This window comes from Amphiura filiformis, chromosome 11 (genome assembly GCF_039555335.1).
Source record: "Amphiura filiformis chromosome 11, Afil_fr2py, whole genome shotgun sequence".
In the NCBI taxonomy this organism is placed as follows: Eukaryota; Metazoa; Echinodermata; class Ophiuroidea; order Amphilepidida; family Amphiuridae; genus Amphiura; species Amphiura filiformis.
The window spans coordinates 11,205,460-11,231,433 of NC_092638.1; the positions used below are offsets into that span (position 1 = coordinate 11,205,460).

The 25,974-nt window shown below is 34.5% G+C and overlaps 1 protein-coding gene across 1 annotated transcript in view; it reads right to left on the reverse strand.

Annotated features, from left to right (window-relative positions):
* LOC140163483 (GTP-binding protein Rhes-like) overlaps positions 1-25,510 on the reverse strand; it is a 31,477-nt gene extending 5,967 nt beyond the window's left edge. The window contains 1 exon segment of the mRNA XM_072186798.1: positions 25,414-25,510. Within this exon segment, the coding sequence (XP_072042899.1) occupies positions 25,414-25,510 (97 nt within the window).
* Positions 25,511-25,974: the final 464 nt, after the last annotated feature.

Genomic DNA, 25,974 nt, shown 5'->3' on the forward strand with positions numbered 1-25,974 from the left:
ATAGGTATCTTCAGATATTGAGGGCATTTCTGTCAAACTATCCATCAAATGGTCCTGTTTGCCTTGCGGACTGAACTGGGTATACGTTTCTGAAACGGAAGACAATTACGTGAAGACTAAAGCAATTTTCCTGTTTCCTCTCATTGGTGCGTGTCAACATCCTCCGTATTATGTCTCGCCATTGTATGTCAAACTTGTCAACGTATTGATAAAGCAGACCCACTTCATTTTAAACATCCCAATTTCTTTAGCTTCCGGTATATTATATACAGCAACAATGTATACAACTTTGATGAAGTGAGCCACAGTGTCATCGACCCTATATCTTCATGGCAGGAATCGCTATGGTAGGTTGAATCCACAGCCACGATTAGCCATTTGGTTCAAACCTTTAAAGCTCTTTAAAACTAATAATTAGTCGAGGGACATAACTAAGGCTACTCACAATAGCCAGGTAATTGATCTTGGTTGTGCGCGAATAAGCTTGTATACCCCATTGAGGTCAATGGTCATCGACCTTTATACTGCCTACAGTGAATGCAGCTGTACTACACGCTGCACGCTGTAGTCCATTACAGGACCAACGCAATATAAAATGGTCAAATTTTGAGTTCAAAGCGCACGGCCAATTTTCAAAGCGCATTCTAGCGACTATCATATCTGTTCAACAGGTATTTTCAAGTGTATGAGACCACATCTGGTTTCTTGAGAAAAATTCATTTGCGGGAGATATTCATCAATTTCTAACCCAGTATCGGAAGATTTTCGTCTGATATCAAAATCGTGCATAGCAATTCACGTGTATCGATCCCGTGTATTCATTTTAGTGTCTCTGCTCCACCAAATAATTATTAGCCAGGCGGTGTCGGTGTGTGAGCTTGACAGTGAATATGTATGATGTATGTTTTGAAACCGGGGGCTGATCATCGTTGCACATACAATAAACACATCATTTATTTTGACAAATTTGTGACTAGAGTATTATACTTAGACATAAAAGATTTATCCAGATCCAGTGCGTATATAAAATGGTCTCAAAAAGAAACTTACAATTATAATCCTGTCCTTCAAAATGAACCAAAATTACACACATGATTACTTACTCTACTCTATACACATCCAGTAACCAAACAGTTGCACAACTGACACAACACCAAAATGCCCTGACATGGAACAGCTTCCTGGACCACATTTCAAATCCCATTTGATGTGTGTAAAGCAATTGAATATATGAATACAAAAGCCACCTAAGTCCATACTTTGGTCAAATTGAGTTAAGCATGGAAAATTGTTGCTATACATAGGCCTGTCATATGCATGAAAGAATAACTCAAATTCATTCTCTGTGTCTATTGGGCATGTGAAAAATAAGTCTTGTAACACATTGATTGAAATCCAGTATGTATAAAAGTCCACTTGTAACACATTCATTGCTAGAGAATGACTTTTGAACAAAAAATGGGTTTAATAAAGGAAAGTGTGTGGTTTATATTACATGGCAGAATGCTTATCAACATTATACATACCTGTGTGCTTTATTTTGTATCATCTTACTAGTGGTAATCTCATTCTAACATTGTTGTCTTTGTATATGATTCAAAAACCAAAAGTCCAAAATTTAAAATGAACCCCACGAAGTCCCTGAAATGCTAATCGTCATACCTAATACAGGTTAATCCACTCATTTGCACGTAAAACTTACCATATTGACCAGGTAAATCTAACTGAAGGAATTAAAATGATACACGGGTTTTTCTCTCAAAATAACTTCGCATGGACTTAGGTGGCTTTTGTATTAATGTATTCAATTGTAATAGCAATATGGACTTTCCTGTCTCAGGATTGTCTCACAAAAATAACACTCGTACCCAACGAACATAAACACACCCCGACATAGGCGAACACGGACACATTAGAGAGCTTGCGGAATGAAGTTACTGGAACTTTAACGGCAACTTCAAAAATATCGATTCGATTTCTTGCTCAACTTCACTTCAACGCGAACGTCAGATTGGTTTCTGTACCAACAGCGTCTTGTTGTTAAAACTAGGGAAGTGTATCAATGGGTGATCAAAAGAAGGGTATGTAAAAGCGACTGCATCAAATTTCTCCCTTTTGTTTGCTGAAGTGGTTTGTTGGTAACACTTATTACAATAGGCGCTTAGTTTGATATAAAATTGGATCGATTGAGCCCATATTTATTGGTCGAGCTATGAGTTTTAAAATATTGGACGAGACGTAGTCGAGTTCAATATTTTACAACTCATAGCGAGACCAATAAATATTGAGCGTAAAGCATCCAATTTTATCATTATTATGTGTTGGATCCAATATTTTCACACACTTGGATCCATAAAAACATAATAATGAATAAACATGGATTACATCTCTTGGCGATGACCAATGCAATGGGAATTAGGCCTATGTTATGAGCTATACGCTAATATTATACTTCTAAACATGTTTCAATTAAATATTCTTGTGATATGCCTATATTATTGTCCCGGATTATTATAATAAAAGCTCAATTATTATTCCATTAAACGTCAGCTTTGTCAATTTTATATTTCCATCAGGACACAAGCCCATTTTATCTGTTTGCTCTCCCTAGCCCCCCCCCCCCCACCACCATCACCACCTCTCCATATCAACCCCTCCCTCCATCTATTCATCTATCCTCACTTTCCCACTCCCCAGTGGCGTTGCCAGGAGTTTTCTTTTAGGAGGGCAAGGACTCCTCTTTGCATTCTGATCGAATTAAATATATCTCCCCGAATGATCCTCATTTTGTTCTTTAAAAACTCCCAGAATTTTGAATTTCAACCAACATATTTCTGGATGCTCCTTTTCTGACATTCTTATTTGGTGTAACAAATAGGCCTCCTCTTTTAATAATGAATAATTTGGTTGACATACAATACCCATAGGCCTATAATATGCGTATAATAGCGTGGCACATGTTAGACCAGCTTTCTGCTGAATTGGGGTACATAATGTAGGCCTAAATGAATAAAATAATAATTAAATAAAATACCTGAACAGTACAAACATATTTGGTTATATAGAGGTGTAATTATAAGACACGCAACGTTGTAAAAAAATGTTCACAGTAGCTGCAATTCGCAGAAGTTCACTACACTGCTGGGTCCCGTAAAATCAGTCCATTTTACTGGAACTTAATCCCCTTGGCGTTGAAGTCAAGCCAAAAACTTGGTTCCGCAAGCTGATTTGGTGTACGTCATGAGCACACACAAATGTATATCAAGTGTGACGTTTGGAACAAAATTTATTTTGATCTAATTCAATCAGTAATTTTTAGCATCATGTGGCATGTTTTTTACCCAAACCAAATTAGATTTCCAATAAGTGGTAATTATGTAGTCTATGAGGAAATATGCAAACCATTGTTTTAATTATGACGTATTTTCATCATAATTTACGGCACACTATAGATTCTGGCGTTAACTTTAACTTCAAGCGGCTTTAATGGCAGAGTGGTTTTGAATACATAATCCTCTATAATCCTCTAGACGTTAAAGTTAAAGTTAAAGTAACTCCATTTCGCAAGCTCTCTATTCACCCCGTGCGCCCCAACACCATCTCACGATTACCTTCATTTGTTTTGACTTCTTCACGTGCTCTTAACTTTAAAAAGTGCTTTACGCGCAGCCGAAATTTCCACGCTGTTACATGTGATACAGCAAGTGGTTCAATGCTAGTGCATTCTTAGTGATGTCAGTAAGGTAGCCGTTTGGATATTGACATGTCATTACTAGAGTAGAGTATTGAAGTAATCCTGAAGGAGTCTATTGGTACGGACATTTACATCTACGTATAATGGGAAGAGAGCTTACGTTTGTACACTACTGCTATTTTCAACAATTTTCTGATAATTCAATATCCCAATAGCGCCTTTAACTACGTAAAGGGTTTTTTTTAATGTTATTTTCATGGATAAAATATTGGATTTCTCAATCATCACCAATGCTTAGAAATATACCAATGGTATTTTGCGGATATTAACGTTTGAAAGGTAGACACAAATCAGATTTTCTTCTTTAATTATCTCAGCACCACTCAATGACAGCAGTACGTAATTATTGTTAAGATGATCAAAGATGCTCATATATCTATAAGATTAAATTCACAATATTCAACTTACTAAATAAAATACGTCTGATTTAATAAGCATATTGGACCAACTACCTTACCACTATAATTATGCATAGTTACGACCCAGATTAAATCCGAGTATTTTATTATTAAGAGGAGCATTACCGCGAAAGCATAAATTGTATCCACTTCTTAAACGCCATGTATATAATTAACAAAAAACATTATATTTTAATAATACCACGCGGAGAACATTTTCAGACGTGTAGTTCAGTATTGTGACATATTGATGCTGGTTGTTCAACTCATTTAAATCCATGAATCCGTTTAATCCTAGCTGCTACTGGCTTTCTCTTACAATTAAAATAGTTAATAGAGTCATTTGTATTATACATTTGCTAAATATATTTAACTTATTGATCGTTAAGAAGCAATTTAATGTTTAATGACATTTAAGTATGTAAACGTATTGATCGAGTCAAATCCCGTTTAATATTTTACTAGATTTTTTTACTAGAAACAAAAATGTGCGTCACAGTGGCCAAAAGAATAGTAATCGACTTCCAGTTGGTAACCACCTACTACCACACATGTGTGTTCTTATTCATAACGCCAAAACATATTTCAGGCCTCTAATTTCAGGCAAGAAATATTTGCTTTTACCTCATACCAAAATCTGTATTTTGAAGGGACACGTGATCATTCGGTCGAAACATCTTTAATTAGGCTTTTGTAAAATGCACGTATCTTTCTACAGTGTAATGACCATATAACATGGTTTACTTTAAAAACATTGCCATGTTTTTCTTTAAGGATCTAAATTCACAAACGTAGCAGAAGGTGATACAAAATTTACCCTGGGGTCCTTAATTACGCAGTCCATGTCAAGAAGAATAACATACCTTTAGGCTATTATCTTTCAATATAAATGATTTTATTTTCCCCTGCAGTTTCATTGATGAAAAAGCAACACAAAATGACAGCTACCTGTAAATGGTTTACTTAAGTCTTGAAAAATTGACTTATTAAAAGTGTTTCCGCTTGCAATATTATGCCATTGATTTGCTCTGCGTTTACTCGCGACCTTGGACGACTGCATCGATTTGGTTTCACATGACATCACGTATGGCATGCCGACCTTCGAGAGGTTTTTCTAGCTACAAAGATATAATAAATGCAATATACGATAATTAAAACGTCAAAATTTTCGACCTGCGTTTGACGAAGAAAATTTTACAACATATGTTGGGTTATTACCTAACTTTATCATCTTGCAAAAGTGTGTGCACCAAACACACGCACAAGGGGCACCTTTAGCAGGAAAGTGTTTACTTGCATTGTAGTTGTATGTATCTTGTCTACCTATGTATCTGTATATAATACTGAGTCCCTTGCACACACCACGTCAATAAGACTTAGTTAGGTCCGCGCTATTAAACTAACGACACATTGGAAATTTATAGATGCAAAGTCAAATCGATCTGATAGAACTGTTTTTGTCATCGCAATGAATAGCAATTTAATTAAATTTGTACAAATGGTCATCATTTGGAAAAGGTGTTTACTTCTCTTTTCATCTTAAGACTACACACTTTTAGCACCTGGTATTTTGAGCGACCATGTTTGTCTTTTAATTATTGATTTTCTTTCTGAGAAATAATTTGTCGGTGATTAGATACATGAGATAACCTTGAGTTTTGCTATTGATGTAAATTGATACATTTATATTTAATTGCAAAATGCTAATGGCTCAACAATCAATGATTCTCGTAATCAAATATTCTAAGAGACCACTGAACCAAAACTATAACTCGAAACTATGGTCATACAAAATTAAAATTCATTGAATTTTAAAACAACAGAACAGCAGTTCCGATCAATTCTTTTAATGGCCTACATTGGGAAATTTAGGACATGCTGATAATTTGTTAGCATATTAATTTTGTCACTATATGTGTCATGTATAGAAAACGTTATAATGAACATTGATTGACTAATTTAACGAACTAATGGCATGTCACCTAGAATCCATTTCCTAACCAAATATATTGTACTTTCATTCAAATGAATATATACGTTTAGCGATATAATAGTCCGGCTGTCAGTGGGGTTTTTTTTCTGCCATCGCTAGGATGTTTCGTTTCCATTGTGACCAAGCTTAATGTCCATTAAATCGTACAGACCTGATCCTTTTTTGTTATGTTACCATGGTTACCCATGAAAGCAAACATCATACAGAATACAAACTATTATTTTTCTGCATTGATTTTCTGTGATGAACAATTTGAGACTAGTTTGGTAAAGTTCGGAACATTTTTCAGGTTTTGACCCCTGTGGAGGTCAAATCGTGACCTTTGACCTTTTTGCTTTTAACTCATGAAGAGTATGTCACCGATAGGTAAAATTATACTTTTTCTGGGCCGTTATGACGAACAGAATAATTTGGTTAAATTTTAACAACATTTGAGCATTTTGAATTTTGACCTCCGTATATAAACTTTGACCCTCCATATCTCCAAATGATCAATGTTGACAGAGATCCAGTAAACTTATGTTTGAAATGTGTGGTCTTGAAAAGCAAGATCCACCAAAAACAAAACTATGGACACCAAAACAAGCTTCTGTGTAAAAGTTACGTTTGGCAGCTGGACTAATATGTCTAAGATATGGGTAGTAAAGTTGGTGTCTTTTGTGTAAAAACATTGAGGACTCGTTTCTGAACATGAAGTCGGACATTCAACTGACCATAAAAGCAACAAAAAGAGAAATCGATGCAATATCGCCAACCAAAGTACTCGACCTTAAAAAATACAATTTAAACGATACGTGCCGTTATTTCTTCTGCTTCTTGTATAAAATACTCTTTCGTAGTCTTACAATACAAAGTCTATTCAATATCTGACTTCAACTGACTTTTCAAATTGTGCATAACCCAAACAATTACAGATGTTAAACATTCGTGTGTTCATAGACGACTGAATTATGTTTCTCTGGGAAACATATCGTAAAAACACTCTTTCCTGGCCTTAATATGACAACTTTTAAGTCAAGGCGTTGCTTTCATGCTAAAGGAGAAAATATGGTTAATAAAAATAGACTATTTTACATTAATACGCGTTGCAATGTAAATACATCCTTGAGTTATTCGTTGCTGGGATATAGATAAATGTAAACTACTTATCATTGTTTTTCACCAGTGTTTATCAAAGTTGTTATTTCAATGAAAATCGAGTTTTTTTTCACAAAACGTTACTTTAACATGATTATTTTTTTCAAAAAAGGTGAGAGCAATTTTAAGCTAACAGTTAAAACCTTTTTTTACTATATTCACTTTTGAGCTTTTTTAACCCACAGAAATGAAATAATATACTATTGCCTACGACAAAAATATTGCAATAAATCATGATTACCAATATGAAATACAAATCCTTCTCATACATCATAGTGGTGATTATTTAACGTCGTAAACCAGGCTGTATACTGAGAGTTGACATTTAAAAACATAGGAGCAGTGGGAGCTTTTTGAAGTATAGAATCTTGTCAGGAAAAGATATTCAGAGTAAAGCATCACGGCTCTGTGGAAACTGGGTCAATATTTGATGACATTTACTGGAATAAAAAATGAAAATCATGGAGCCATCGGTATACATATGTAATGATGTTCCTTTGCCGATTGGACAAATTCAACTTCCGATTTACTATTCAGGAATATGTTCTTATTGTTGGGGATAAGGGAATTAGCATTAGACTTTGTGGCGGCTAATTTTGAAAACCGAGTAAATAAAAATTCCCTTTTAAAGGGAAAGCCAGCCTCAATGTAGAAGAGGTCTTGTAATTAGTTTTGGTCAATGTGAGAGGCATTTTTAGGATCACGCTTACATCCATGTTACATGACAGTCCACAAACCATCAACGATGAGAACATGTACACTGAAACAGCAGAAAACATTAATTCCTAATCTCATGCCAACTCTTTAATTCATTACTCCAAATTGTTCTGGTCTGTTTGTTTTTTTTTGTTTTTGTTTTTTGTTGTTGTTTTTTTTTTTTTTTTTTTTTGTCTTTTCAGCTTTTTACCCACGATATCTCAATTTCCAATTTTGGAATACCAGAACTTACGAACTCAATATCTTCGCTTAGGAATGTCCGATTTCACTGCTTTCGATATACCATGTCACAAATACACTGCCGGTTTGAGTTAACGTACATGTACATTTTATTTTAAAATAACTTGATATTAATTCGCAATGTATAGTTTAAGCCTACTATATTATAATATATAGTGGCCACATTTATAAAGGACTGATTACTCACTACAATCTTCACTCTTAAACTGTGGTTTTCTGAATGTGCTGATCATGTTGATTGCTAGTCGGAAACTCCTGCGAAGCTATGGACATGGCATCTTACCTACTCCATTCTATAACAGTCTTCCTTAGTGCCTTGTGTGTTTTCTCTTCAATCATTTTATTGAATGTAATTTTATGAATCAAATAAAAAAGATAGAAAGTGACTTCACATAAGTTATGTGTCATTTTATTTATAATAAAGAAGTTATTAAATTAATAAAGTAAGACAATTTATAAGTGCATGTCAAATGGGGTACATTGTTCAATACTATATGCATAAATTATGCCCATATTATAGCTAGGCCCTAAAAACTTTATTTTGCATCGGATTTGTTCCGTTAAAAAGACAAAACTGATGTTTATGATAGCAACCATTTCATCTTCATCCATGGTGTTGTCTTTTTAAAGACATTTCTTGTTATCCATAAAACGACACAGGATATGATAGATAACTCATTTCACATCAATATGGTCCATATGACCACAGAATGAGATTGTTGAGAATCTGTGATATGATGAAGATTTTTATTCTATAGATCTGTTATCAACATGATATCACGCTGTTCAGTGGTCAAGGAGTAAGGACCCCGGTCAAGGACACTGATATGACATCATAGGTGATGTAATTTTCTTCTGCTGACCATATGATGCGGTATATTAACTATTATTGTTACATTTTATAGGCCTATATCTAGAACTTTTAAAGTCATAATTAGTTCAAACATAACTTTGGTAATACTCACTCGTTTTCATCCGTTGTAACGGCAAAACATACTTACTTTTCCTTACAAATCGAATAACAATAATTTTAAAACATTCCACCTCAAAAAGTTAAAAAAAAATCATTCTTACCAATACCAATAAAGTTAATCTCTTGATCATACAAACCCAATCTCAGAAATAGATACCAGCCCCGCGTATGGGCTCAGGGGCAATTCCACTTGGTGCTTTAAAGCAATCACAAGTTTGCCAAACAATTCTGCAGGACGTTCTGTACTGCAAACAAAGTTATGAAACTGTGATTTTATGAACATTTTAATTGACTTCGCGCAACTGGATTTTTTACGGCTCACAAAAATAGTCAATGAGTCCTGAATATTGATCACACATCAGTAAGTTTACGGTTGTGGGAGTATAGGATGTTGATTCAGCTATCAACTAAAGCATTTTGGCCAAATACATCATACTCTTTAGTGACGTTTTTCAGCCGCATACTTTATTATGATACACCCTGTATAATACCAAGTAACTATACGCCAATGGTCGCTCAGTTGTATAAAATACCATTGTGACACGCAAGTTCAATAAACTGTACAGGTGTCCACGATCTTTAATAAAGTGTTCTTAGTAATTATAAGCAGGATTTGTATCCCTATCTTAATGTCACTATTTAATATTTTTATTTACATTGTTGTACTGTTTTGCGGCGTGCATATACCGTTCGTGTTTCAAAATTATTTCAAATAATGTCCAGCGCATTTTGGAGATATTATATTCATGAATTAAAAGGAAGACCAGATGATTATCGTGAAGTAGGCTTAATGGTAAAAGAGAATCGTTTAATCTATTCAAAGAGTTAACGTGATTGTTAGAGTAAAGATCTATCTACATATTTTCATAACACGAACATTTAATCTGGCACAATCTTAATCAAATGCACATAATTCTAATGTAGTTATTACAAATATATCTTTTGTATAATACTCACCTTAATTTCTTTTTTTTTGTTATGATAACTTTCATTAAATATTAACCTTTCAAGGCTTCCATTTAAAGCATCATGTCGAATTAATGTTTCATATCAAAGTTCATGTTATTACTTAATTTGATTATACTTCTTGTTGCGACAAAATATTTTCCCGTGATGGAACGGGGGATTAATTGCCCCTTCAGTCAACAGCATTAACTTGTAGTTTACATCATAGATGATTCGGGTTTCACCTCCTACGTCCCCCTGCTGCTCCACCGCATTTACTAAATTATATTGCGCAACATATACCGTGCAATTAAATTCGCTAGGTTAGTATTTTCATATTAAATTTGATTACCCGTTTGTTTTATCTGACTATGTAAACCACATCAAAATTAATCACCGTAGTATAATTAAAAAGCTTCTTCGCTTACGAAATTAATTTTGGTAGTATGCGTATGCCATTATTGTTGATTAAGGCTGTATGAAGGATGATTCTCTTGAAAGCAAGGTTAAGACTAATTTGGAATAGTCACGCTATTATGCTATGTATAATTTTGATACTGGAGTTTGCTTTCGGTCTTTTAAAAGCTACTATTATACGTAAATATTTGGGGATACTTGTGATGTAATACGGCAAACATGGCGCGGCATTATTATTATTATTATTATTATTGCACAAGGCATTGCACAAAATAAGTTGTCAAAATATAGAATACATTATGTAATGTTACATACATTACATTAGAAGCAATTTTGATAAAAAAAAAAAAAAATTACCCGTAGAACACAAGAAAGCCTTTAAGCTTTATTCAATGAGTTCCTTGGCTTTCCAAAATATACTATAATGGAAGCAGCTAAATATGGGTCATAGGGCAACAGAGCGACAACAAAACGGTAATAAACAATATAGTGAGAAGTAGGTTAGAAAATGAAACACAAAAAATACACCAGCAGAAGGACCTCATTTGAAATAGCTGTTGGGGAGATGTTTACGAATTGCATTTTTTAAACTAGGCAAACTTCATTTGCATTTGACGAGGAAACAGTATGTACATAGCTGACCACCAGACCGTATTACACATGCCTTATCCCTTCAAATCAATTCATCTTGTGCATACTTCAAATGTTATTATGTTGCCTCTTTGAATATCAACTAAGCATCACAACGCTTCATAATGCACAATTAAACGTGAGAATTTAATAACTGAGTGTAGTATAGCCAGTTTCTTAATGTAGGACACGTGTTTATGGGTCGTAGCTTGCAAACACAAGTATTATTCCACAGAGTGCGAGTTAGCGCAGCGGTAGTTCCCTCGCTTTGCACCACTGAGGTCCCGGGTTCAAGCCCCGGCGCGGCCCAAGGACTCATGTGCACTTGGTTTATCCCGATTCCATGCTCGCTCTCGCAGGTTTTCTCCGGGATCTCCGGTTTCCAAAAAAAAAAAAAAAAATCGGTGATTAGTTGTTTGGTTATCAAAAACTTCCTTCACCCAATGGAATTTGGGGAGCTGCACAGATAATTGGTGGATGTCACAATCTAAGGCCGGATAGGTCTGCGCCTGAGGTTCGGTTGCAACTGGCCTAGATGATGCGATCTGATTGTGATGATTCACCCTGGCAGCGAAATTACAGCGCTTTGAATCCTTCAAGATCTAGCTGGAAAAAGGCGCTATATAAATGTATTTTTTTTATTATTTATTAGGAATAAATTCAGCTGAGTTCATACTTCAGTCGCGCTTGCCAATTAGCTGCATGGTATATAGAGAGACAGAATGATGCACATTTCCGCTTCTTTTTTTAAAACAATTGTCCAGCGTTTGAGTTGAATGTGCGCGCAAATGAGGCAACTGCCTATTTCAAATAGGCACGCCAAGTCCAGCGTTGGTGTAAATGTTCATCGAAGTTTGGCGCAGCAAACGGGGATATTGGTTTTGGGCGGATATATATAGAAAAGATTATATAGTTTTGAGTGTAAGGGGGTGTAGCTTGCACCCTCTCTATCATTTAAGGACCCCTAACTATTTTTAAGGTCCAAAGGTGTTTAATGATGGATTTGTCAGGTTTCAAAAATTAAAAGGTGATACGCGTAAGGGTAATTTAAAACACAAGTGTCGAATTTCAAGCGGGCTAGAATTTATTTAAGAGCCACAAAGATCAAAGCTAGGGTTGGCAGGTTTTTTTTGTTTTGTTTTGTTTTGTTTTTCCCATTGTACACTATTGATGTTCATGTGTACCCACTCTTGTATCTAGGGTACCCACTCTTGTATCGCAAACAATCATGTTCTACTACATGTATAGTATAGATATTTCAATTCATATATAACAGTACACATTCTGGTATACAGCTTGAAGCGTATTCCTAATCGCTTTCTTCAAGGGTTGACTAGCCCGATATAATTTGGGTACAAAATGCCGATACCAAAATGTAATTCCAAACAAGATTGCTTTTGAGTGTCAAGATAACCATTGAAACTTCTGATAGAATACTCGACCGTTCTCAGGTTTGCCCCAAGGTGTGTCTAGCCCAATCAGCTCTACGTGCACTTACCTGTGTGCATCTACGTTTAAACTTAAATAGTACGTTATTAAACATACAAGGTGTACTCCGTAATCGAGTTTGCCGCAGGTTTTTTTCAAGGTTTTACTTCTAAATGTTTCATGGTAGATTTAAACTGTCATCTTATTTAGTGGACTCTAAATCGGGTTTGCCACGGGGTTTCATACAATATTTATTGTTACATACTTTACAGGATTACTGCCGCAATAAAAGTCGAATACTAAATGTACTTCTAAGCAAGAGTGTCATGTCACAAATGTGTATTTATTTATTATTTTTTGTTAATTGTCATAGTCGCCATAAAACGACACAACATTACAATTGAATAAAAACATTTAGGTGAAGATTATAATTTATGTTCTATACTAGTATTATTATGTCTTTTTGAACCTCAGATAACTTCTTCCATATAGCATCAAGACAGTTGTAAACCTTTTAAACCATATCATTGAATTTTAAATTGCAAATCTATTTCTTTCGTAATGTGGCAACAGTGCTGCATGATAGAGTCTCCTTCAATCCAATTAAATGCTGACAAAATATGAGTCCATGTCTCCTATGTTCGCATCAATTCATTTTCTTCACACATCATTGTGGGCAAGGTCACTAGCAGTGTAGCAGTCTTTGAATGTAAAGTACGAAGCTCCAGTTTAAAGGTAATATGATTTACTGGCATGACGTGTGTTTTGTTTGGCAACGAATGGGACAAGTAGTGGAAAAGACAAAGGGACAAATAAGGATGGGTTAAATACAGATAAAGAAGAGGGTTTTAACCTTTCTTCTCCATCAATATTTAAGCTATCCTTAATTGTTAATTATTAAGATAAATAGTAACATCAGGAACAGGAAGTAGAATTTGGGAGGAGATATATGCTGCTCACCACGGCAAAACAAGTTCATTGTAATGTTGATGTTTGGAATAAGAGACCGCATTATAGATTGCTCAAGTATTGTGTAATAATCAGTAGTACTCAATGGGCTGTTAAGTGTAAAATACCACAAGTTTTGTCAATTAATTTATTATGTCATGGTTTTCTGAGGTAAATGATGTAATTAACCTCTTTTCACATGCTGATATCTAGCTCTTGGGATATTTCATAGTGTAACATAATTCAAATATATAAAAAGTCACTTTTGCCAAAAATGTCAATAACTCGTTTAAGCATGTTGGGGCAGCATGAATGTGAGAAATGTAATATAAGAACAGATGATGCGAAATGACTAAGATGATTGTTGAACTAAACAGCAGGACGAATATATGGTGCTGAAGCAAAGCGCTGCTGAAGCAAAAAGACAGTGAAGTGAAATTTGAGCCACGGAGCTGACTTATTACATAACTAACACAGCAAGCAAGGGTATACATTTATCCGACGATCTAGGTAATATCAATTGACAGTGAACCAAAATACAATATAAAGTATTTGGTACCAAGTGATATCCGCTTTAATTACCTCGCATCGTAGTTGAGTAGATATTAGTAAGCAACTATACAGAGATGAGCCCTAATGCGAAACGCAATGTTTACCATGCTTACTTAAGTGACTTAAGTGTTTTATAATTAGTCTATGCCATTTGGCAATCAACAAAATACTGTATTCGAAATGGTGTAGACACAAATTAATGATTTAAGGCAAACATTTTTGTATTACGGAAATTGCTCTTCTATGTTTTCTTAAATATCTGCTGGTCTTTTCAATTCAGTAAATGTTTGCCTTTCAAAAAATGTAAAACAGCATGACTTGCATTTAGCGACGTACTACATGAACAGGAGAAAAACCTTTTTAGCCTTTAATATGAATAGCGTTATGCATTAATGATTAACGAATAACGTGCGTCGTCTGTATCAATGTGTCTCTTTTTTTTATCACTGCCGTGTATAACTAAATACAGCTTTAAGGTTAACTTCTTAATAATAAATTGGTAATTGCTGTGGGAAATGAAGATATATATATATATCATCTCAAAACATCTAATCACTTTGCATGTACAAGTGTATTATTATACATTATTAACATGCCACAAGCTACAACTTTACACGCTCTTGCTTTATATGTGCTTTTTGCATGTACACTGAAGAAAGCACACTCTGAAGTCTCCGGTTATTAAAGAACAGCTAGACATGGATTGGCACTTGTATTCCCTATTTAATTTTGTACATGAAGCTGACAAAAAGAGTTCACAATGTTGGATGTTAAGGTCATATAATCATTAGGTGAACCATTTGGATTAAGTTGATAATGAAACAACCTTAATTCTGAGAAAAAATAAAAGGTATAGTTTATGAATGAATAATCTAGCTTTTCAATTAATTTTGTATCAAAAGTGCCTTTAATTGTCGGGGTAGTGGTCCATTACATACTTTAGTTTGCTGTGTTTGATTTGATGTTGAGTGGTTATAGAGCCCTATAGAGAGTGAAATTGTCAATATTGAGCTCGCTCACCATCGTAACTTACTATACCATACACATGTATATATCATATGCCACTGGTTTCCCTCATACTCCAGGCAGATCAGAGTCTTTCAAAAAAGGCTGCTATATTTTACTGCGCGAAAGTTGCTGACATAAGTCACTTAAAGTCACGACTGTTTTTTGTTTTGTTTTTTGATTGTTTGTTTCTTTGTTTCTTTGTTGTTATAACTGTCATGTTTTTGTTTTTTCAAAGAATTCTGATTTAATAGGTTAGAAAACTTCAGTTTATAATCACCAAAAGCATAAGAAGTGTAATAACAAATATACTATCGCAACATCAGGATAGGTAATTTCATCTGAAAAATGATATGTTCCACTTATTAAAAAGGTGTCCAAAAATAAAAGATATAATATTCTAGAAAACTTGATGGCATAAATCATCGCTAATGCTATATGAATATTTAAAAATATACTTAGACAGGCTTGCTTCGAAAAAAATGTAACTCCATGGGCTTTATGCAGTTGTAATTGATGTAAGATATGGCGTCGGTAAATCTAATCTTCTTACTAGGAGAACCTAATTTGATAGTCTAGAACAAGTAAGAAATATCACAAATTACAGCTATTTGTCACAACACAACTCGGCAAGCAGAGACGATACGTCTAACAAAACCTGGGCCCATTAAGTACACTTTTAATCATATCACTTTACCTCAGAACCTTGGGTCATAAAATTATATTTCTTAAATGTTTGATGAAATTGTATCCAAACTTAACTTGTGCATAAGTTATAAATCATTACTTGCTAGAGCTGTGTTGATGAAAAGTTTTTAAATTTATTATTTCTTGATTCCATTTTATACGCATTTGTCTTGTGTCTGATGGAATTGGTAAACCACAAACCCTATTCTATAGTTCAATTGCTAGCGATGGATAACTACTGATTACTGTAGCAACCTGGCTATTTAATTATCAAGAATGTGCCACGCCATCATTGGCGAATAAGGAATCGCCCATCGCCAGCTGAGACTACGGAACAGAGCTTCACAAGCTTTGCTGATGAACACACATCTTATTTTTATGAAACATTAGATGGAATGCCGTTAGCTTTTTCTGACATAAACTGCAGATACACATTCTTGGTGGTTGGCAGATATCTAGACTTTATCCTCATGAACATTACTTTTACCATCCCGTTAGTAACACTGTTTTCTTTAATTCAGATAGATTTGTGAGACAGTTTCCTTGAATGATGAATGCACCATGTTCCGATTATGGTAACACTTGGCTGTTTGTCCTGATTACCATAGTAAATTGTGATTGATTCAACTGAGTAAGACATCAAAACAGGCCAACACAGCACTCGGAAATTTCGATTGTAAATTTTCAACAATAAATACTATTCCAACTGAATTAATGAGTAGACCGTCATCTGGTACAAGTATTAATAAAAAGCTTTGTTGTAGTAATCTTTTCACCGTACTTGTAAATCAACCCGTAAATATTACACATAAAATATTGACAGAATACTACAAATTAGTCATTTTAAACTTTAAGGTAACATGTTGTCATTAGCTTTCTTCAATTTATGTGTGAAGTTCCGAATCATGTTCACAAATGTGCCAATGAATAGTATGAAAAGAAAGAAAAAAGAAAAAATTTAATATTATGTGTCGAATTGTAAAGCTGTGTAAACAACATGAAACAACATGAAAGTTCCCTCCGAATGCCACAACATACATGTGATACTTTACAATGCTCATGCACGATTCTACTCACCAGTATCACTTTAACGATAATCGACTTTATACCCAAATAGATGGTCGTGACATTTCAAAGCAAAAAGACATCAAACCGATTGTAGTCTCTGCTCGTTACACAGTAAAACTATATAATGCATGATGCATTTCAATATGCAACCTGTTGCAGATAATAATATATCTGTTATATTTTGACATTTACTGTCCTAGCGATCACTCGACATACTCAATTAATGTACTCAAGTTGATGTTGAGGCAAGATATAATGTAGTATAACTATCATGAAGAGTCCAAAAATCGTAATTTAGAACTGGGATGAAAATGCTTTCCCCCGTGTAGATCACTTCTTTCGTGTTACACCAACAAACAAAACAGTCAAATTTGAAACTCAGCATAATTACTAAAACTCTTTATTCTGTGGGCTTGTCCTGTATTGACATGATCACGATATCTTAAACTGTCCCATACATCTCCCACAATCATGGACCAAGTTCAGTTTCTAAAGTTGGCATTTCATTTCTTGTAATCCTTTACCAAAATATTGTCTGTGAAAAATATAACTAAAACTTAGTAACCTTTAACTAAAATAGACACATATATCTTAAGACTTTAGAATTGTATCAAAGTACATGTATAATGTATCAAAATGATTGGTACCCATCATATTTCAGCGACTATATACATGACTACCACAGCAAAATGCAACATAGGATCAGCATAATTTGATAATTAATGTCATAAAGAGTTATATAACAATAAATATATGGTTATTTCAAGTGGATCCAATGTAGCATTTTGAAGGAACAGGCAGTTCAACAATGATGGGGACCAATTATTTTAATATGCACTCAATGTATAATATTCCTCCTCGCTGTAACAAACGAGTTCTCAAAAGCGATTGATTTAATATTACTATTTTTCAATGTTATCATTTCCTGTTATTTAGTAGTACAATTAACCATTCTAATCAAGGCTACATTGGTTTGCCTCCATTTATCTTGCTTTGCTCTGATTAATGCCATCATTTTTGGTCCACATTATTATGATTACCATACCATATCACCGATGTGATCTATTTTGATATTTAAAGATCATATATACATTGCCCGCCCTGTGGAAACCAATAAGTATGTAAAGTCAATGATACTACCATCTGGCTACGTAAAGCAATATTTGCTTTCATTGGTGATATTATGTTATGAGCTTAAACCGAAATACACTAAACACACCCACCGACTTTATCGACATGTTTTTATTTGAGAAAATATTATAAACTATACTATCTTTCTCTGGTAGAGGCTGAAACGTCCCAGTTAATCGTATTTGCTAATACTTAAACATTAATTGGTAAAGAAGAAGAAGAAATATGTAAGTCCAGAAAATTGTTGTTAGGTATACCAAATTCAGTTCGGAACCTCTAAAATTCCACTTATGTTAAGCTGACATTTGATTTTAAAAATTTCAATTGCATAATTCCTGAACATAAGTATTTGTCATACAGTTTGTTATTTGAAATAAGTAAGAAAAGCGTACTGGCTTTGTTTAAACACATACGTATGCCCGCATGTTCATTTTTATTTGTCTTAATGGGTTGTAGATGCAGTCACAGCTAAATTTTCATTAAGCTAAATCGTCATCTACGGGTTGATTTTGGTAACATTTAACAGCGTACGGTCCCTCCTCTTCTTCCTTCGATTAAAGCGGATGTTTTTCATTGTTTTGTTTACTTCTTACTTGACGAGGTGGAGGAGATAAGAAACTTTGTAGAAGTCTTTCACACCTTTCATTTCAAAAGAGTGCATTCCAACTTATTAATTAATATTTCAAACAAAAGTAATACAATTCCATCATCTGTTGACGTAAAAAGGGCAATGAGCCCATTTTCCACCAAAATTCACCCCGATCATACGCTTAAATACTGTAATACTCGTGCACATTGTCCCAATAAATCGTTTTTTGAAGCTAGTAGACTTAGCATGTACAGTTTCTCTAAAAAACGGTATGTGTATTATATATCTCACCGATAATACCGGGTCAAGATAATGCAACCGGGAATGTTTTCGTCAGTGGCCCACCCCTTCCCCCCGCTACGCCCCTGACGTAGGCAAACAAATTGAGTACAGCGTCTCTAGTTGCCTGTGTATTTTATATACATGTGGTGTTTTTCTGGCTCTGTATGCCTATCAATCATTTATCTATTACTTCAAAGATTTTGTAAATTATCAAACATATTTATATAATACTACATCGGGGTTTATTGCTGTGTTTAAAATGATCTATAAATAGGCGCCGGAAATAAGTGGCCTCGATGATCGAGTACATGCCAAATATGACAACCTGAGTTCACCACCTGAAATTCCAAGTGTTCAATCAATATTATTAACTGATACTACAATATAGTTGTTTTTACTATTGAAGGTATTGACAAGTTCAAATAATTTTTCGTTCATATGGCTATTTTGAATCTTAATTAAAATGTGCATAACCCTAGCTGATGAAAAACCACGGTTTGGACCTAAAAACTGGATCTTTGCACAATCATAATGTAAATATAGAGCTCTTTAAACGTTTTATATATTACTTATAAGCTAGTGTCAGTCTGCAGATAAATTAATTTTTGACACAAATCTCCACCTATATATCAGAATATTGTAAGCTTATTAATTAATTCAGCTGGTACCTCATGACCTTGACTCTTTTGTTGATTTGAGCAATAAGTTACTTGCACTTTTAGTAGCTAAGGCGAGGGCATAGGGCAGAGTGCTTCTCCCGGAAGGGTAATGTCTTTTTGCAACCATAATGGGCCGCAATGCGATGGAACATGGTACATAAGTATATGGGGCTAGATATAACATAGATTTATTACGCTTTATTACGGTTTATTACCATGAACATTTCCTCTTTCTTAACAAAAAAAAAAGATATTTATTAGAATCACAATTATACTGGGGTTTAACTGGGGTTCAAACCCACAATCTATGGATCCATAGTCTACAGGCTTTACCGCTATGCTAGGAGTCATCTTGCCAGAGAGGCGTTTGTTTACCGTACTTATTGATTACGGAATAAAGTGCATACATACGATATATGACCAGTATAATTATACCAATGAATATAATTAACCCTAAACCCTAGCTCTAACCCTAATCCCAACCCTAACCCTAACCCTAAACCTAACCTTCTGACTATGCGGTTATATTAGTTATATTGCGGCCCATTATGGTTGCAGAAAGAACATAAGCCTCCAGGATGGATCTACCCTTGGCTGGCCATCTCTATCTACCGGACAGAATTAGACTGATATTTCTCTCTAAAAATCTTTCAACGCTTTGATTTTGGGCTAAATTAGCGTGAATTTCAAATGGGGTGAAATAGACCCCTGGCCTTGTTTGCGCGATCGAGAGTAGAGTTACAATGATACTACCAGGATTTCTTTTTATTTTCCATCCCTTACAACTGTCCTATTATAATGCCACTACAACACAAGTGCATAATTGTGCTGAAATCGAAAATTAATACACAGTGCTTCATTGTAGGTTGTTTTTTGTTTTGTTTGTTTATTTGTTTTGTTTCTTTTTGTTGTTGTTGCTTTTCCTGGACGCAGCTATTGTAGTAATTGACCTTTACAGGTGAAATTTATGTTAAAAGTATGTTTAAATTAATTTAGCCATAATCAAAATACAATAGGTGTGCCTTGGCTGCATTATTTTTTGCTCAAAATATTTTTAAAAATCCACCGCATGAGATTCACCCAGAGGTTGTTGCTACTGCGGGGAATATCTGTGGGCACACATGTTTATTGGAGATTGTATAGCATGTGATGCATAGTAGCATCAGAAACCGGTTGCTGAAACGATGTATCATAACCTTCTTCATTTAATGTTAATTAATCATTCACATAAAACCAAAATGGTTTTTGAATTACTGTCAGTTTGAGGTAATCCCTTGAGAAATAAAACAGATAAGTGTATGTACATAATAACCACCAATCGTTAATTCAGTGCGTACGCTACTCTTGAGGTTCGAATTTTCATGTATTATATATGGTAACGTCGAGCCATTAGTAGAAAGCCAGTTCAAATTAATTGCTTTGCCTTTGCCACTCCGGTTGTTTGATCAAGCTAAGATACTGTATAATTATTTAATGTGTTGGGAATTAAAATATACATATGGTGGTGTGCGCAACACAATTATGAAGATCAATGCTTTCTGTCAAGCAAACCATACATATTGTGCTTTGAACCATTGCAATGAACCATAAAACCAGAGATTAAGTCAGCACAATGTTCCATATAGCTTACATTCCAGAACAGATATGATGTATGAATAATTGATTAAGCTGTTGACAGGAAAAAAAGGCTATATCACGTCTGTATATCAAATAGCGCTATAACATATCGTGTGTCGACATCTATGAAAAACTTTATATAAAACTTTTATAATGTTTAATAGTTTATGTAATAAAAATATTTTAGGTAAACATTTGTGCAAAATATATATTTTGTCAACACTAAATAACATCATGTTAGCATGTTTGACAACCTTTATAATTACTAAAAATTTAAACGTTTTCCTATTTTTTAAAAAATGGGGGGGGGGGTATTTTAAAGTGACATGCGTCAGTAGAGCTGTAAATGCCGAATACCGTCAATGAATTTATCTCCTAATCAGGCTTTAATGTTGTTCATAATTTTAAATATCTCGACACTTTCAGCTCAACCGTTAGACAATAACAAATAAGATAAAAATATTTACACCAGGTTATTTCCATGAATAATACAAGTATATTGCCTAAGAAATACGAACGCAGTTACTTTGCTTCCTAAAAAGGACCGTGATCCTATTTTTGTTAAAAATTACCGTCCTATTTCCTTATTGACGACTGATTATAAGCTTATTGCAAAGACCATGGCTAATCGTCTCAAACTTGTTCTTCAGGATCTTATTCATGATGATCAAACTGGTTTCATGAAGGGTAGGAATATTGGTTGTAACATTCGTAACATTATTGATTTGATTGAATATTCCGATATGAATAATATCCCAGGGTCTATTGTCTTGTTAGATATAGAAAAGGCTTTCGACAGCGTTGAACACAGTTTCTTATTTCAGGTTTTAAGTCGGTTTAATCTTGGGGATAATTTTATTCAGTGGGTCAAAACTTTTTACAATTGCCGGAAAAGTTATGTTATCAATAATGGTTTTCTCAGCAATCCTATTGACATGTCTCGTGGAATTTTTCAAGGCTGTCCTATTTCACCCTTTTTGTTCCTCTTTTCCATTGAAGTTTTGGCTATCGCAGTTCGCAGTAATGAAAAAATAAAAGGTCTTAAAGTGGGTAACATAGAAAAGAAGATTAATTTGCTGGCTGATGATACCACATGTTTCTTACAAGGGGATTTAGAATCTTTCCAATTTCTCTTCAACATCCTTGATAAATTTGCTTCCTTTTCAGGTTGCAAAATCAATATGTCAAAATCTGAGGCCATTCATATTGGCAGCTTAAAAGGTTCTGATTTCCATCCCTTTGAAGATATTGGGCTGAAGTGGAAGACAAACACCTTTAAAATCTTAGGTGTTAATTTTTCTCTTAATACACATGCTCTTTTTTAGCTCAACTTTACCCCTAAACTTCATCAAATTAAGCAAACACTCAATTGCTGGAGGAGTAGATATTTATCTCTCTTGGGCAAAGTTACAGTTGTAAAATCCCTGTTGTTACCCCAGCTCTTGTATCTCTTTTCTGTTCTTTGTATAAACATTCCAAAAAGTTTTTTCAAGAAACTGAATAGTATGTTTTATAAATTCATTTGGAATGGAGGGAATGACAGAGTTAAGAGGGATGTCATGTGTAATGATTATGATAATGGTGGTCTTCGGATGATTGACCTTCTTGTGTTCTCACAGGCTCAAAAATTTGTGTGGGTTAAGCAGCTGCTTGATCCTAATTATTCTAGTTTTTGGAAATCCCTTGAACTTTCTGTTTTATCTTCTTTTTATCCAGATTATACTGTCTTGTTGAAGACAGATGCTCCAGATTGTGTTTTAAATACCCTGTCAAATTGTCAGCTAATTGAGACTATCAAATTATGGTATTTATACAAATGCAAGATGAAGGAAAAATTAAACTGGTCTGATTTCCATCTCCAGGACCCAATTTGGTGGAACAAAGATGTTCGGTTAAAAAACAAAAAAGTTTTTCTTTTACCCTACTTGGGATGAAAAAGGGATCCATTGCATTTCAGATCTTTATATGGGTCACAATTTAGTTAAAACCTTTGAAGATTTGGTTTTAGAATTTGATATTTCCATTAAAGACAGGAGAAAATACAATTATTTAATGAATGGGATTTATTTGGATTGGTTCCAGAACCCTAAGAACATTCAAGAAAACATTTTTGATACTATTTCTGCTTCCCTTTTAGATGCAGAGAAGGTTTCAAAACATGCCTACTCAACTCTTAGGAACCAAGCCACTGTTGAAGCTGAAAACAAATGGGTTGATTGTCTCGATGTGTTTGATGAAATTGAATGGAACTGTGTGCATAGTAGCAATTTTAAATGTACTATTGAAACCCAGTTACGATCTTTTTATTTTAAAGTTTTCATAGGGCAATTTGTACAAATAATTTTCTTCACAGAATTGGTAGGGTGGATTCACCCAATTGTTACTTTTGTAATGAATTGCCCGAAACAATTTTGCATTTATTTTGTGAATGCAAGAATGTGTCTCCCATGTGGGATGAACTATGTTTTATATCAACAGTGTCACTGGGGATTCTTTTACATTTTCCAAATTTGATAAAATGTTTGGTATCAGGGATACCTCAGAACATGACCTTTGTATTAATTTCCTTTTTCTGTGCCTTAAATTTTACATTCATAAGTGCAGATTTAAACAGACTAACCTTAGTTTCAATGCTTTTCTGAATATGGTCAAATTGAAGCAGAAAATTGAGTATAAAATTGCTGAAAGTAAAGGTAAACTGCGGCTCCATTTCAAAAAATGGACCATTGATCTTGAAGCATCTTAAATTGTTGTCCTTTTCTTCAATTATTTTCAAACTGATTATGGCAGGATCAAGATGGTGTAACCAAGTAATGTGTGCACTTGTTTGACACAAGACTGGTGCTTGTGTTTTGTTTGTAAGAGTGAACGTTCTCTTTGTCCATCGTCTTTGTCTCTTTTGTGATTGTCCTTTGTACCTGTTCTTAAAAATTTTGACTATAATATTATGATTTAATTCATGATCGTTGGGAACTGGTGGCCCATTATTAGACCAGGTTAAAACTGAGCTAAGTACCACTTGGAGAACCAGAAATTCTCATATGGTTTATCTGGACCAGTTTTGCATGGGGAACAAGAATTTGTTGGGTAAAAAGCCCGTAACCTGAGAACTTTTCTGTGAGGGCGCTTTTTTCAAAATGGCCGCCAAAATCCAATATATATGGTTAAATTAGTCAATTTAGGGCATATTTAACCAGATTTTGAATTTTTATTGATAGCAATAATGTACTACTAAGTCAGGTTATTAATATGAAGGTGACAGGAGTCACAGCTGAGGGCGCTTTTTTTCAAAATGGCCGCCAAAATCAATGAAAAACATATATATGGTTAAATTAGCCACATTAGGGGCATATTTAACCAGATTTTGGCTTTTATTGATAGCAATAATGTATAATAAGTCAGGTTATTAATATGAAGGTAACAGGAGTTCACAGCTGAGGGCGCTTTTTTTTTCAAAATGGCCGCCAAAATCAATGAAAAACATATACCGTATATGGTTAAATTAGTCACTTTAGGGGCATATTTAACCAGATTTTGGACTTTTATTGATGGCAATAATGTACTACTAAGTCAGGTTATTGATATGAAGGTAACGGGAGGTCACAGCTGTGGGCGTTTTTTTTTCCAAAATGGCCGCCAAAATCAATGAAAAGCATATATATTGTTAAATTAGTCACTTAAGTGGTATACTTCATCAGATTTTGGATGTGTTATTGATAGCGGTAAAGCCTTACTAGGTCAGATTATTAATACGGAGGTAATATAGGATGTCACAGGCGAGGGTGTTTTTTTTTTTCAAAATGGTATGATATCAACAAAAAGCGTCATAAAATGTTACTTAAGTTGAAAAAAGTAATAGTTGTCTTTGCCTTTTGAACTTATAATGAAGTACTTCAGGGTGGTAATTCTGATTTAAAATGGCTGCAATGATGACTACCAGAATTGCCTTTATGTATTAAATAAGACCCCAAAAAGGCAACTTGTACACTAGAATGCCGCAAAAGTGTTGCTTACAGTGTTATAAATTGTCCGTTTTTTGCATGATTTCACTGATGCATTTATCTTTGTTTTAATCCTCATGATCACTCAAATCGCTATTATCTGAAAAACCTTCATAGTCGTGGACGTCCTCAGGCATTACCGTTTCAACCCACTTAGGTTCCATATTTTCGTTCCACCCATTGTCTCCACTCTCTTGCAATGAAATTTGCGCAAAGGATATGCAGCGCCAGCGCCTGCTTACATGGTGGTAGTAAAGATATATCTGCAATATTTTTATCTTTTGAAAACTTTCGATCAAAGATATCATATCTTGCTTCATTGACATCTTTGTCCTTCATTCCGTATAGATGTGAAACGTTCTCCTCTAGCTCTTTGCATAAACTTTCTGACGGAAAATCGAATACTCCAATGCCTTCCTGTATTTGCCAGTGTTTGTGTCCAGAATTACTCTGTCTCCATCATGAATGAAATGGGATAAAGCAATGACTGCAATGTCTATGTCTCCCGCATGTGAACGGATGATTGCTATACCCTCGTTGTTATTCCTCACTGAATGCTTTGCATGCAAGATGACATTTGTGTAATCTTCTTCCTGATTACTGCTAAGATCGGGAATCAAAATAGCATCTTGTTTTGTGACACAAAGGCCTTTAAATTGAGCGATATTGACTTAACAGCAGCTCAGAAGTCATCCCTGATTGGATTTCATGCATTCACTGGCAATGATTAAAACTCAGCTTTTTTCGCAAGGGGAAACGTTAGTGCTGGAGTCAAAGCCAAATTGTGTGGACACATTCTGCAA